General features: G+C 43.9%; 1 protein-coding gene across 8 annotated transcripts in view; it reads left to right on the top strand.

The window, feature by feature from the left end:
* The window catches only part of PIK3CG (phosphatidylinositol-4,5-bisphosphate 3-kinase catalytic subunit gamma), a 32,830-nt gene that overhangs the window by 5,584 nt on the left and 12,977 nt on the right, over positions 1-14,269 (top strand). For 7 of the 8 annotated variants that reach the window (XM_059170825.1, XM_059170820.1, XM_059170823.1 and 4 more), the window contains 8 exons: positions 1,794-1,859; positions 1,965-2,190; positions 3,825-3,928; positions 6,906-7,052; positions 8,551-8,641; positions 9,449-9,579; positions 10,566-10,677; positions 11,902-12,059. In XM_059170825.1, the coding sequence (XP_059026808.1) occupies positions 1,794-1,859; positions 1,965-2,190; positions 3,825-3,928; positions 6,906-7,052; positions 8,551-8,641; positions 9,449-9,579; positions 10,566-10,677; positions 11,902-12,059 (1,035 nt within the window). The remainder of the gene's footprint in view (positions 1-1,793; positions 1,860-1,964; positions 2,191-3,824; positions 3,929-6,905; positions 7,053-8,550; positions 8,642-9,448; positions 9,580-10,565; positions 10,678-11,901; positions 12,060-14,269) is intronic. The other variant, XM_059170826.1, reaches the window with a different exon arrangement.

Here is a 14,269-nt window from a genome sequence, read left to right as displayed (position 1 = left end):
TCTTCACCTTATGATTAGGCAGATCCTTGAAATATGATATTCAACCTTTGCTTTCATCTATTAAATGTACCTAATCTTTCTCTCAGCCGACTAGTTCAGATCCTGACATAACACAAGTGAAAATTAATGAAATTTAATTCACTGATGAATTATCTTTTATTGTCATTTTCACAAGCAAATTGTGCAGAATTGAAAAATGAATGATATTCTTCTTGGAACTGTTTTAAATGAAAGAGGTCAGTAAGTAACACTACCATTGAATCTGTGGTCGTAAATGTGAAAAAGAGTCGTCATTTGTAAAACTATTTGAGACATTTTCCGATATGGGGGAATGACTCATTCCTGATGAAAATGGTCTCCTGGTTCAGACCAGCATCATGTTTACAGAAGTGAAACACGAATAAGGTCAAAAAGACTCACGTTCAAGCCAGAAACATACAACTGATTCTGAAGTCGGTACCATGGCTAAATAACCACATTCTCAGAATTCAGACCCTCATGGCAGCTACAGACAGATTACTGGCCCACACTTGAGAGGCGCCATTGACAGCATGGAGATAAGAGAGAGGTTATCGTGTCAGAATTGATCATTTCCAACCTGGAAAACCAGAGTAAGAACTGGATGTTGTACCTAGAAACCCACAGGCCTGCAAACATAAAGCGGAATGGGAATTTCTTTGGTTCCTTGGGAGAAAAAAGATAGACCATTTCTATTTGTAAAGGAAATACTAAGAGTATTGCTAATTTCATTGTAAGCCTCTCTTTATGCATACATGCGATATCCACCCTCTTTTTGCACCCATCTTATTTGCTAGTCTTGCAGCTGTTAAAAAGATGAGCTACTGTAAGTACAGAGAATGATATTGCAAATATGTATACACCCACCATTCTTAATTATTTTTTCCACTTTACTGGTGCTTTTCCTTCCGTCATAGAGCAGTCTGCCCCCTGAGTCCATATCTCTGTGATAGCCAAGGGATAGGAAAATGACTAAACCGGAAGGAGCATCTAAAATCAGAGACTTTTCTGCCTTCAGTTCAGGTCATGATCCCAGGGTCCTGGGATCGAGTCCCACATCAGGCTCTCTACTCAGCAGGGAGCCTGCTTCCTCCTCTCTCTGCCTGCCTCTCTGCCTACTTGTGATCTCTGTCTGTCAAATAAATGAATAAAAATAAAATAAAATAAAATCAGAGACTTTTCAGACAAAAAGCTCTATCTACACTGCTCCATGGCAGAGGGGTAGTGATCACTCTGTGTGGACGGTCCAGGCCTGCTACTTACTTGCAGTAAGGCCCATGAGGCAGCTCAGGGAGATGCCAAACACAAATCTTGAGCAAAAGGGAACCGACAGGATTTTTAGGATTTCCACATCTAATCTTTTTCTCCTTATATGTACTGTTATCTCCACTGTCCATTTCCTTTCCAACAACCTCTTTTACGTATCACTTTTGCCGATTTGTTGTAGCCATCCCCATGTGTCCCCTCTGTCCTTCCAGTAAAATCAGGGGAGCCCTTACCAGAAGCTAAAGCCTGACAGCTTCACCTTTGAGGTTATCAAAAGCACGTAACAATGAGTCGAGAGTTCTGGCTTCTGATCCCAGGCCCTAAGCAAGTGGTTCGCTCTGGCCCAAAGTGTCCTTGAAAAGAAAGGGCTGACTGCAATGGCTGGTAAGAGTCTTCTCACCCTAGCCCGGAAAGACCCAGGAAGACAGACGATTTTCCCTGCAACCCCTTTTTCCTGATTAACCCACACAGAGTGCAATCGGACAAGTGCCCATGTGTTCTTCCTTCAGGCTGTGAAATTTGAACCTTATCATGACAGCGCCCTGGCCCGATTTCTGCTGAAGCGAGGCTTAAGAGTAAGTCCTTCCACTTTGATCATAGTGGGGCATTTCCAAAGTGGAGAGAATTGGCTGCGGGAGCCTGAGTCACAATAATTTCATCCTTCTCGTTCCCACCCTCAGAACAAAAGAATCGGTCATTTCTTGTTTTGGTTCTTGAGAAGTGAGATAGCCCAGTCCCGGCACTATCAGCAGAGGTTCGCCGTGATCCTGGAAGCCTACCTGAGGGGCTGCGGCACGGCCATGCTCCACGACTTCACCCAACAAGTTCACGTGATCGAGACGCTGCAGAAGGTCACCATTGATATTAAGTCACTCTCTGCTGAGAAGTATGATGTCAGTTCCCAAGGTACAGTGGCTGTGTTTTCATGGTTCCCTTTCCAAAGGCCTTCATCTCCAAGTGCCCTCATCCTTGTGATTCTTCTCCTTGAGGAAGGCAAGTCGCACCTTCTGAAAGGGAGCCAAAGACAGGTTTTTTTAATCCCCTTTCTCCTTGGAGTAAGCAAATTTAAAGCTCTCTTTTTACAAGATCATATTTTTTTGAACTATACACATATACATGCTAATGATGAATTTTTGAAAATAGACATTAAACTCCATGAAAAATTAAAAAAGCATTATGCCAATGTAAGATGTATTAAGAACAATTGTTTACACCCATCCAAAGATTAGTTACTTGCAAATACTTACCTATTTCCTCCCTTTCAATATGTGCATAATTTTCAAATTTTCAGTCATTTAAAGAAATTATTAAGAAACTAATTTAAAATGTGTGTGTGTATATATATATATACACACACAAATACATTTATTTATTTATTTATTTATTTATGTCAGTGGATTTATACATCTCCTCTCTGAAGTCATTTCCAAAATGATCTTCTTATCCCTAAGAAATCCTGCCCCTGCCTCTAGGAAAATTAATCACTCTTTCTCTGTATATAGCTTTGGGTTGATACTGTATTAAATTAGAGTCATTAACATGTCTTTCTGGTCTGGTAAATTTCATGACCCTTGAAACAAGAGGCTATGTCTTACTCATTTGTGTATACCTAGACCCAGCACTATGGCCCCAGGTGGACACACTCTAACATACTCAGCCAGTATTTTAAACTTAATATTCCAAATTTCCACTTTTTCCCTTTGATTCTTTTCCAATACACCAGTAGTACTCTCCCCTAAAACATAATAATGGTAATAATCATCTTTTTGCATTGCAAATAAGAAAGGGAAACACTTGTTCTGGCCTCCAGTATGGTATCCAGGAAGTCATTTTAACCTACATATTTTGACTTAGACTTTAGAATTCTGAAGAACTCTTGAATTTTGAGGCTATCACGTTGTCTCCACATAACCTAGCTTCCTCTTTTGAAAAGAATCTACAGAACCCTAACCGAATGGCATTTCAAACAGTCTTCAAATGTCTGTTCCCCAAACCACATGGCAGTTGAGAGTTTCACATTGGAACGAAAACTACAGTATTCATTCCTTAGCATTACCCTCAAGGTATCCTCCCTTACCTGACTGGCTTGGGATCCCACAGAGGCACTCCCACGCTTCTATCCTCTGCTGTATCACGCGTCACGGTCACATTGCTCACAATAAGCCTGATTTAGGGGTGCCTGGGTGGCTCAGTGGGTTAAGCCTCTGCCTTCGGCTCAGGTCATGATCCTGGCATCCTGGGATCAAGCCCCCCAGGGAGCCTGCTTCCCCTCCTCTCTCTCTGCTTGCCTCTCTGCCTACTTGTGATCTCTGTCTGCCAAATAAATAAATACAATCTTTTAAATAATAATAATCCTGATTTAACCCGCCACCTCTTATGGTTAGTTCCTCAAAGACAGAAACCCAATGCCCTGGGTTCCGGCTCCACACCAGACCAAATGGATAGAATGTTATGAAGAGATGTGGCCTCAGGAAATGTTCTAGATAAAACCGGTGACTCCCTGAACTTACGTAACTTTTGTGTGCTTTTGGCAATTACAGTTATTTCACAACTTAAGCAAAAGCTTGAAAACCTGCAGAATGCGAATCTCCCCAAAAGCTTTAGAGTGCCGTATGATCCTGGACTGAAGGCGGGAGCCTTAGTGGTAGGTATCACCTTGATGTCCCCAAGTGTCTTTGTGTCTTGAAGCTGTCTGTGCACGCTTTACAGGGCCCAGTAGGTCAGAGCTAACATGTATGTAGAGACAGAGAAGCTGGAAAGTCCCCAACAGGGTTCTTGTCAAGGTGTTCTCTACGTACTAGCTGCTCGAAACCTCCACACCAGGCGTTTCCCAACCACTTGGTTTTAAATCAGCTCTCTTAAGGAATCATTCACGTACAATAAAACTCACTCATCCAAAGTGTACGTTGCAATGAGTTTTGACAAATCATATAACCACCACCACGATCAGGATAGAGAACATTTCCAAAGAGATGTCGTAGGAAGGGTCCTTTCATGTGCCTTTTGCAATTAGACCTTCCCTCCTGCCATCCCCCATCCTAGACAGCAAATCTGCCCCTGCCACATCGTTTTACTTTTCCTAGAACTTCATGAGGTGCAATCATACACTGTGTGGTGTTTGTTTCTGGATACTTTTCCTTTGCATAGTGCTTTTGAGATCCATCCACGTCACTGTGTGTGTCAACATTCTCTTCCTGTTTTTATGACTGAGTGGTATTCCCCTGTCCAGATATACTGTGACTTGTTTTCCATTCACCTCTTGAGGATGTATTTAACAGCAAGGCAGTGGAGTCATGGTACATGTGTGTTTCATTTTATAAGACACTGCCACACTGGTTTTCCAAAGTGGCTGTACCATTTTATTTTCCCACCAGCATTGTGAGATCCAATTGTCTCTCATCCTTGCCAACACTTACTATCACCAATTTTTAATTTTAGCCATTCCAATGGTGAACTGGTATCACCCTGTTGCTTTTATTTGCATTTCTCTAATGATGTGGAGTATCTTCTTGTGTGCTTATTTTTTTCCCCAAGTTTTTTTTGTTTGTTTGTCTTTTATTAACATATAATGTATTATTAGCCCCAGGGGTACAGGTCTGTGAATCACCAGGTTTACACACTTCACAGCACTCACCATAGCACATACCCTCCCCAATGTCCATATGCTTATTTATTTTTTTGAGAAGTTTCTGTTCCCACCTTTTTTTTTTTTTAAATGTGGGTTGCCTTCTTATTTTTGAGTTATTTATATATTCTGGCTACAAATCCTTTTTTCTTTATCAGGTATGTATTTTATGAATAATAGTCCATGGCTTGCCTTTTCATTTTCTTAGTAGTGTATTTCAAAGAGAAGAGGGTTTAGTTTCAATTAAGCCTAACTTGTCACTTTTTTATAGTTTTTGTGTGTATGTGTCCTATGAAACATCTGTTTTATCCAGTAATTCTCAACCAGGGGTGACACCCCCCAACAAAAACACATACATGTGGTAATGTCTGGAGCTATTTTTTATGGTCACAACTGGAACAATGCTGCTGGCATCTAGTGGGCAGAGATCAGGGATGCTGTTTACTATCCTACAGTGCACAGAACAGCCTCCCAACAATGAATGATCTAGCCCAAAATTGCAGCAAGGCCAAGCTGAGAAATACTGCCTAATTCAACATGACAAATCCTTTTTTCCTAGAAGTTTCATGGTTTTCGCTCTTATATGTAAGTCTTTGACCCATTTTGAGTTAATTTTTGTGTAGAGTTGGAAGTAAAGATCAGGTGTGGGTTTTTTTAGAATCAAATATCTGACTTTTCTGGCCCCATCCATGGAAAAGACTAACCTATTCCTGTTGAAATACCTTGGCACTTTTGTCAGATATCAACTGATCATATTTCAGAGGGCCTATGTCTAGATTTTCCAATCCACTTCGTTGATCTAAATATCTATCCTTGGGGAGCCTGGGTGGCTCAATGTGTTGAGCTTCCGACTCTTGATTTGGGCTTAGGTCATGATCTCAGGGTCAGGAGATTAAGACCTCCATCACGCTCTGCACTCATTGAGGAGTTTGGCATTCTGTCTCTCCCTCTCCCTCTGTCCCTCCTCCCACTTGCTCTAAGATAAATAAATAAATAAATAGATATCCTTCTATCAATACCACGTGCTCTGGGTTACATTCAGATGATAAACCACTCCATATCTGCCTAAGAATCTTACAACAGTGTATTTCCATTACCTTCCTCCCATCCTTTGCACTATTCTGTCATGCCTTTAACTCCCACATGTTATAAACCCAATAATAATAATAGCTCTTGTTATTATTGCTTTAAATAGTTAAGAATAGATTGAGCAGATTTAAGAGATTAAACATTTTTTATATTTACCCACACACTTAACCACATTTGGGACTCTTTATTTCTTTGTATCAGCTCCTGTGTCCCTCTGGTATTGTTTTCTTTCAGCCTTAAATACTTCTTATAAGGCAGGTCTTCTGGCTAGAAATTCTTTCAGCTTATGTTTGTCTAGGAAACCTTTTTATCCCACCTTCATTTTTTCGGAAGATGTTTCCCCTAAATATCAAATTCTAGGGTGATTTTTTTCCCTCCCTTTCAGCAGCATTTTCTTCTGGCTTGCATATTTTCTGACAGTAATTCTCCTATCATTCTTATCTTTGATTTCTGTACATGTCTTTTTTCCCTAAGATGCTTTTAAGATTTTCTGTTTTAGCACCGTGAGTTTCCAGCAATTTGATGATGATGGGCCTTGGTATGGTTTTCTTTACATTTCATCTACTAGTATTTGTTGGGCTTGGATAAATGGCACATGGGAGTACCAGGGCCCTTGGAGGTGGGTATACAGATGGCATCTGCCACTGTTTCTTGGGTACCTCCACAAACTCTGAGGGTTCCTTGGAACACAGTTTGAGAACTCTTGCTTTCAGGTACTATGACTTGCTCTTAGAGAGCATTTCCAGATTTGGTTGGAATCCTTTCTGTGTTTTCACCCAAATCGTTAAGCATCATTTTCCAGCTAGGATGCCGTACTGGTTGTTTGTAGTGGCGCCTTGCAAGAGGATTTGTATCTCCATAACATGTATTCATTATGTGTTGGAAACACATGACCCTTTTCTTACAGATTGAAAAATGTAAAGTGATGGCCTCCAAGAAGAAGCCGCTGTGGCTTGAGTTTAAATGTGCCGACCCCACAGCCCTATCCAGCGAAACGATTGGAATTATCTTTAAACATGGTGATGACCTGCGTCAAGACATGCTGATTTTACAGGTACGCCACCGCTAAGGAAATTTTTGCACAGTTACCTGAAAAAAGAATCCCGTGTTAGAGCTAAAAAATGCCCCCACGACTTCCATTCCCACTCTCCTATTCCATCCACACACGGTGAGCCAGCATTCCGTAACAGTTTCCACAGCGGGGAGCATGGCTGCAGACTGTTCGATGCGCGATCAGGGAACAGCCCTGTTCCATCCATCCGTGAGAAGATGCACAGCCAGCCTCCGCATGGGGCCAGATGGGTCTCCCTCCCCGTGCCCTTCTTGTGCACACCATATTCCTAACGCGATAACATAAAATACAGACCTCTTCGGCCCCCCTGGCATCCCCTTTATGTATATTTATAGACACAGATGTGCACCCACAGGTGCTCTCCTTAGAGACCCATAGACTCTGATACACATCCACATCTGCAAACCCAAGTGAAGGATTTGACAGGAAAGAGAGAAGAAGAACAGGCAGGTGATGTCAGAACTCATGCAGTTAAACAGCAGGAGTGAATGGATTACTAGAGCAGGAGGCAGATGGTAATCGATGTTGGCCATCTTCCATATTGTCTAACGTTTCTGGATCAACTTTAGGTTTGCAAACCGGTAAAGTAATATTCTCCATATTCTAGCTCACCATTGTAGAAGTAACATAAGTTCTAATCTTTAGTGGGTTTTTTAAAAAATAGGCAGACCTCATTGAGCTAAATGTGGCCTGCTTAAAAACTGGTCGTGTTTCGTTCTCTCCGTTTCTGCTCGGACTTATTTCTGATATGGAAGCGATAATACCTTTTGCTCTCTTTTTGAGAATCCTAGGTGTATTGTCTCAGAAGTATTCAAAAGAAAGAAAGGAAAAGAAATCCTTCAAACCTCTTGGAGGTTTGTTGCATTTCCCATAAATCTGCAGACTCCTTTGAATTATTCGAAGACAAGAACTCGCATCACTGTGCCATTCCTCTCAATTTGCGGGGAGGTTTGCACTTGCCTTTTCTGTTTTGTTTTGATGCTGAGGCATGCTGCTTACAAGAGCTCAGGAAGCCTTAGTCTCTCCACCTGCAAAATGGAAATGAGAATCATACCCCCGTGAGAGGGTAAATGCAAATGAAAGACCTAGAACAGCACTCAGTCAATTTGCCGGCATTTTCAGCGCTGCTCCTGTTGTCTTGGGTTAGCCCAAGCGTGCCTTATGGATAAAAACTCGTAAGAACAGCAGAGCAGACCATAACCCCAGAATAGCTAAAACGTCATTACCATGTCTCCCCACTCAAAATCCATTCACCCTCTTCCCCAGAGGACATCTCAGGGACTGAACTTAAGAGGCCCCCAAGGAAGGGGAATCTCAAAGCACCCCTTATAAATAAAGTATGGCTGTTATTTATAGAGTGTACGTTAACATACATATTTCATGTTACCAGATAAGATTGTGGGGCTTTTTAAGGGAGAAGAAAAAGACATTAAGCAAATATAGATTTCTAATGGAGACTTTTTTTGTGTTCACTGTCCAGATTCTACGAATCATGGAATCCATTTGGGAGACTGAATCTTTGGATCTGTGCCTCCTGCCATATGGTTGCATTTCAACTGGGGACAAAATAGGTATGTGGTCACCTCGGGAGATGAATGTACTGCTCAGCTCGCTTCACGGGATCCTAAGCCCTTTGGTGTAGGCATTTAATACCTGAAAAATTACACACATAATACATATATAAAGGAAGGCAGTGTTCCAAGGCTGGTGCATGTGACTCGAGTTAATGTGGATCTGTTGGAAATACACAAGTGTGGGATTCCAGTCCTGTGACTATACATGGCAATGATTTTAGTAAGAACTTATTCCCTCCTCTCTACTTCTCCATGTCTAAACTGTAACTCGTTTCACTGCACATTAAACGTCTCTCTCACAAATAACATTTAAAAATAGATGGAAAGATCTGTCACTTACTTTAGTATCTTAGAATTCACATTATTGAAGTGATTATGTAGTCATCTCTTCGGTGCTTTTATAGACATTTAACATTTTTTTTTGAGCCACACATATTTTTATTCAAGCTTCTGATCTGAGAACTGTATAAAACCACTTCCATTTGACCCTGGGATTAAAAAAAGGAAAAGGCACCATTTGCCAAACTCCTATGCTCAGCACATAAGTGCTTTTTACTTATGACTTTTCAAAACCAGCTTTCCTCTTTTTTCATTCAGGGACACCAAAAGCAGGTCCCACACAACTTCCTCCCTCCTCCTCCTTTACTTCCTGTCCTTCCTAAGAAAACCAAAAGCACAAACCTGGAAAATAGCCCCCTGGTTGAAAAGCCTGCTGCCCCCAACCCCCATCAACAAAGACAGAACCATTCACCCCGGGGTCAGGCACCAGGTCCCAGTTTACATCAGATTCTGTGCCTCCTGTAGGAATGATCGAGATCGTGAAAGATGCCACAACAATTGCCAAAATTCAGCAAAGCACAGTGGGCAACACAGGTGCATTCAAAGATGAGGTCCTGAATCACTGGCTCAAAGAAAAATGCCCCATTGAAGAAAAGGTGAGCTCCTGCTTTTTGCAGCGCCAAAGGCTCCTTGCAAGCTGGTCATTTATGTAGCAATAATGGGTTCACATTTTCAAAGCATCTACCAGTGTCACACCTCCTGATGTTGGGCAAAATCCTGTCCTCATGAGGCCAAGAGGGTTTTAAGCACCTTCCCGTGGGACACAGCAGATTGGTGTCAAACGCTCCATTCAGAATGCTGAGAGCATTTGTTTCTCCTTTGATTATCAGGCACACTTTGCATCAAATTTGGTTCTATGAAATGATGTGTTGGCACTTTTTAGGACAGTCCATTGTTGTTGTTCAGCAGAAACATGTAGTCACTGTGTTATCAACCCCTTCCTCCCTGAGAAACGCCACCTATCCTATCAGCGAACTTGTAATTTACACACCCGCCCCCGCCCTCCCATCTAAACGGTGAATTATGGATGCGGCAAATGTCAGTTCCAGCATCTTTCTGAAGGACATATGCTGCGTCCTTCACAAGCTGCGTGCTGGGGCTGCTTGGCTGTCGCTTCAAGTTCTGCTGCGCCAGATTAGCCCTTCTCATTTGCATGGTTAGCAGCCTTTTGGGGAGGAAATATAACTAGCAGCACTTATTAGGCGGCTATACACGTGGATTTGTGAACCCGTGCCTACTGGGAGTGGTCACAAGCAAAACATACGTTCACGGATGAAGGAGGAACCATTATGGGTTCTGTGGAGTTGCTGGCAAGCGGTGCGGAAATGAACCCTTCGATCAACTGTTGCTCCCTGACTCTTCTTTCCTCTCCCCGCTCTCGTGAGTCATCGAATCTTCACCTAAATTGTAAGGAGAGCGGTGACCAAGTTGGCAGTTCGTAGAACGTTAATGAAATCAGGGGCAACCCATTTGCTCTCTGAAAACAGTTCCCAGAACTGTCCTTTTCGGAAGTCACCTGTCGTTGGGGTGCGCTGTTCTTTGTGGTTAGAACACAGCTAATGCCCGGATGCCTTTGCATTAGTTTCAGGCAGCCGTGGAGAGATTTGTTTATTCCTGCGCTGGCTACTGTGTGGCTACCTTTGTTCTTGGAATAGGCGACAGGCACAACGACAATATTATGATCACGGAGACAGGTGAGTTTATTTATTATCATTTTTCTATCACGGTAGAATATATATAACAGAATTTAGCATTTTGACCAGTTTTAAGTGTACAGTTAAATGGCATTAAATACATTTACACTGCTGCACAACCATCACCACCCATCGCCAGAACTTTCTCGCCTTCCCCAATGGAAACACTGTCCCCACTGAACTAGTACTAACTCCCCTCCTCCCCTCCCCTCGGCACAGAGCAATATTTAAGCAGAGGTCCGTGTGAGAGCACACATCCAGAAGTCATTACCATGCAGGGACATAGACACCGTGATCACTCCCAGACAGAACCCAGGAGTGAATAACAGAAGATGCCAGAAATGTGACTTCAGAAGGAAAAGCCAGAGAGTAGCTAGAAAGCTTGGGTGGGGACATATCCCAGAAGCTGGTGACAGCGGGTGTGATCAGTAGTGCCAGACACAGCAGGGAAGTGACGACAAGAACTCCCAGATGTCCTTCCATCGGAAGCGCTCTGCCTTCCTAACCTACCCCTCGTCACCAGTTCGCTGACTGCCCTGACAGTGGTCAGTACTGGCTACCGTGCCAGGAAAGGGTTCTCTAAGAAATCTGGACCAGTTTAAGAATGGAGCCTGGAAAAGGCACCAGATGGGGGTAAACTGCTTCCTCTCTGTGGGAAGCAAAAGACATCACGTACTTACGGGCTACGTAAATGAGAGGAGATGGTGGTCATCGTGGTGGTAATAGTGACAGGGGTAGAAATGGACCCAAAGTAGAGTCAAAATGGTTTATTTCTGTGGGGCTACTCCAGAGTAAAAGGTGAATGCCCTTCCCCCAAGCAGCACCGACCCGCCTTCTCTCCCGAGTCCCATAAAGGGCATAAGAGGGTCCCGGTTATAACGATGGCAGATTAGCCAGAGAGTATAAACTTCCATTTCTAAGAATAATTCTGAGACAAGTCAAGGATTTTTTTTTTTTTTTAATGGCATTTGGCTGTCATTTAAAGAACACCAGAGGATATCAAAAACACACTTGGTTCAAAGAGTGCTTTGTGGTTACTACTACGCACACCTGCTAAGCCGAAAAAATATCACAAGCCTCTAAAACAGGGTAAAAATAGCTCTCTCACCCAAGATAGCTCATTTTCAAGCAACTTGAAAAAATACTCCAGGAAATAAACAAACCAGAGTGTTGTTACAAGCCATTGTGCCAGTGTAATGATGTCCGACATTTTCTTCTCCGAAGGAAACCTATTTCATATTGACTTTGGACACATTCTTGGGAATTACAAAAGTTTCCTGGGCATTAATAAAGAAAGAGTGCCGTTTGTGCTAACTCCAGACTTCCTGTTTGTGATGGGAACTTCTGGAAAGAAGACAAGCCTACACTTCCAGAAATTTCAGGTAATTGGCCTCCTCCTGCGTGGCCTCCGGAAACACCAACCGGAGAGTGCCTGCCCGGCCCAGCAGCCCTGCCCCCTCAGCTCCACTAAGGCTTTTCTGCCCACCCTCTCCGGCAGAGGCACCCGGTCCTCCCTGTTTCCTGCGTTCCATCCCCACGTACACGATCCCATTCCTCCGTCACCTTCCACCCCAAACCAAACGGCAGGTGAAAGCATTCCGTAATCCAGGGACAGGCGGATCCGGAACACCGGGATGGCCCCTGTACTGAAGGGGGGCTTGACCGGGGAGCCCCTCCGAATATTTCTTTCTCTATTCAAGCCAGGGCCTAGAAAATCCAAATCTTGCGTGTCCCTTTCAGGACTCTCCAACAATCGGGAGCTCCTCTTGATGTCTGCGACAGGTGTGTCTTTTTCAGAGTACTGACAGAGGGCATGGTGGCCACACCTCTGGACTCTTGTCTCATGTGTGTGAAGGACAGTCCCTTCTCTCATTCGAAATCCTGTCAGTGTGTGTGCAGGGGGTGCGCCCAGCTCTGACACGGCCTACTCACTGGTCAGCGGGCTCTGACACGGGTCAGCCCGTCTCCCCGGGGCGTTCACGTCCTCCTTGCTTTTATATTCCTTCCTGGTCTCCATCCATATTTGACTAGCAAATATTTCAAGCACCCGAGGAGGAACATTTTGGCACTTGCAAACTTAGTAACTGTGAAGGAATAGAAGTGAAAATGACTACGCGACGGGCTGCATGAAATACATGCACGGTACCCCCCACAAACACGAAACAGACCAGGGAGGTCGAGTGTGACTTGACCGGCAGCTGTGCTTGGGTCCCCTCTAGAGACCCCAGCCCCGTCCCTCACCCCCAGCCTTAGGGCCTCTTCAGCACAGCCTGGTTTGCAATTAGCATTTCAGGAACAAACCTTTTTTCCGGGCGTCTCTTCTTGAGTACCCTGGGATCCTTGGGAGGTGGCCCAGGCCCCACAATTCAGCGCAACAGGAACTGGGAGATACGCATTGTTTTGAAAGCTGTCTGTTCTTGTTTGTTCTCCTGGCTGATTTCGATCTGATTACAGGACTTAATTCTCCCATGGTTCCAGGAGTGTTGTCAGAGAGACTGAGATCTCTGCGGCCAGATGTCTTAGGATTTGGGGGGTGTGCGTGCGTGTGTGTGTGTGTGTGTGTGTGTTTCTGTGTGAACTCAACTGGGTTTCAGACTGTTTCAAGGGATTTGACACATCTCAGTCCTGTTTTTCTTTAACGTTAAAAACCATGTTTTTTGACAACTTCCTGGAAGAGAAAAATGGTTCCCAAAAAAAACCCCAAACCTGGAAGACCTTTACCATTTAAAGAAGAGGGGGACCCCAGAGGAGGGGGCGCCCCAAGGGGCCTCAAGCACAGCTGCAGTCATGCCACTGAGAGTCAGGCACACAGGAGTCCGTCCTCTCTGACAAGCTTTCCTGCTGTCTCTGTGTTTGTTCTCTTTCTCTTGGTGAGCGGTTTTCCCCAGAATGACTGCCCGTCTCTGATGTTCCTATGGACCCCACAGTGTCCATGCCACCCCTAAAATCCCAGCAGGACTTCCCCCTTTCCTCTTATTCATTGTTATGCTTCAGAATAGTCTTTAATGAAGATTTGGGACATGGAAGGCCAAGGAAAGGTCACTCCTCGTCCAGGCAGCTTCTACCCAAAGCAACAAAACTCTGCAGGGAGCCTTGGCACTAGTCTCTCGGTCCAGGACCACTGCGCCACCTGTTGTGACTAAAGCTGTCTTCCCAAACCGCTAAAACCTCCTTCACCAAAGTGACCTCTAGGCGGTGTGCACTGCTAAAAACACACCTTTGTAAATTTTACGGAACTGACGTATCTGTGTTCTAGAGTACTGGCCTACGGTTTAAACCACAGTACTGTGGCTGAAGGATGGCTTAGGAGCAGAAAAATGAGCTTGAATCCTAGTCCTCTACTTAGTATCTCTGCGTGTGATACAGAGAACTCATCTGTTCAGAACCTGGGGTTCCTGTTCCGTAACAGCAGGAGCAGGAAGGGATTATCTAAGCAGAATGGGTAGAATGCTCTTCCCAGTGCCAAGACCACAGCCGAAATCCAACACCCGGCAGCCCCCAGTGGGACGTATATATTGCAAGGGGTCTGCTAACTTGGAAAGCTTTTAAGCTGAGAAGCCCTCTTAGACATGAGATCACAAGCACAACAGCA

Source organism: Mustela lutreola, chromosome 4 (genome assembly GCF_030435805.1).
Source record: "Mustela lutreola isolate mMusLut2 chromosome 4, mMusLut2.pri, whole genome shotgun sequence".
Classification (NCBI taxonomy): domain Eukaryota; kingdom Metazoa; phylum Chordata; class Mammalia; order Carnivora; family Mustelidae; genus Mustela; species Mustela lutreola.
This window is presented reverse-complemented; position numbering and strand designations above follow the sequence as displayed.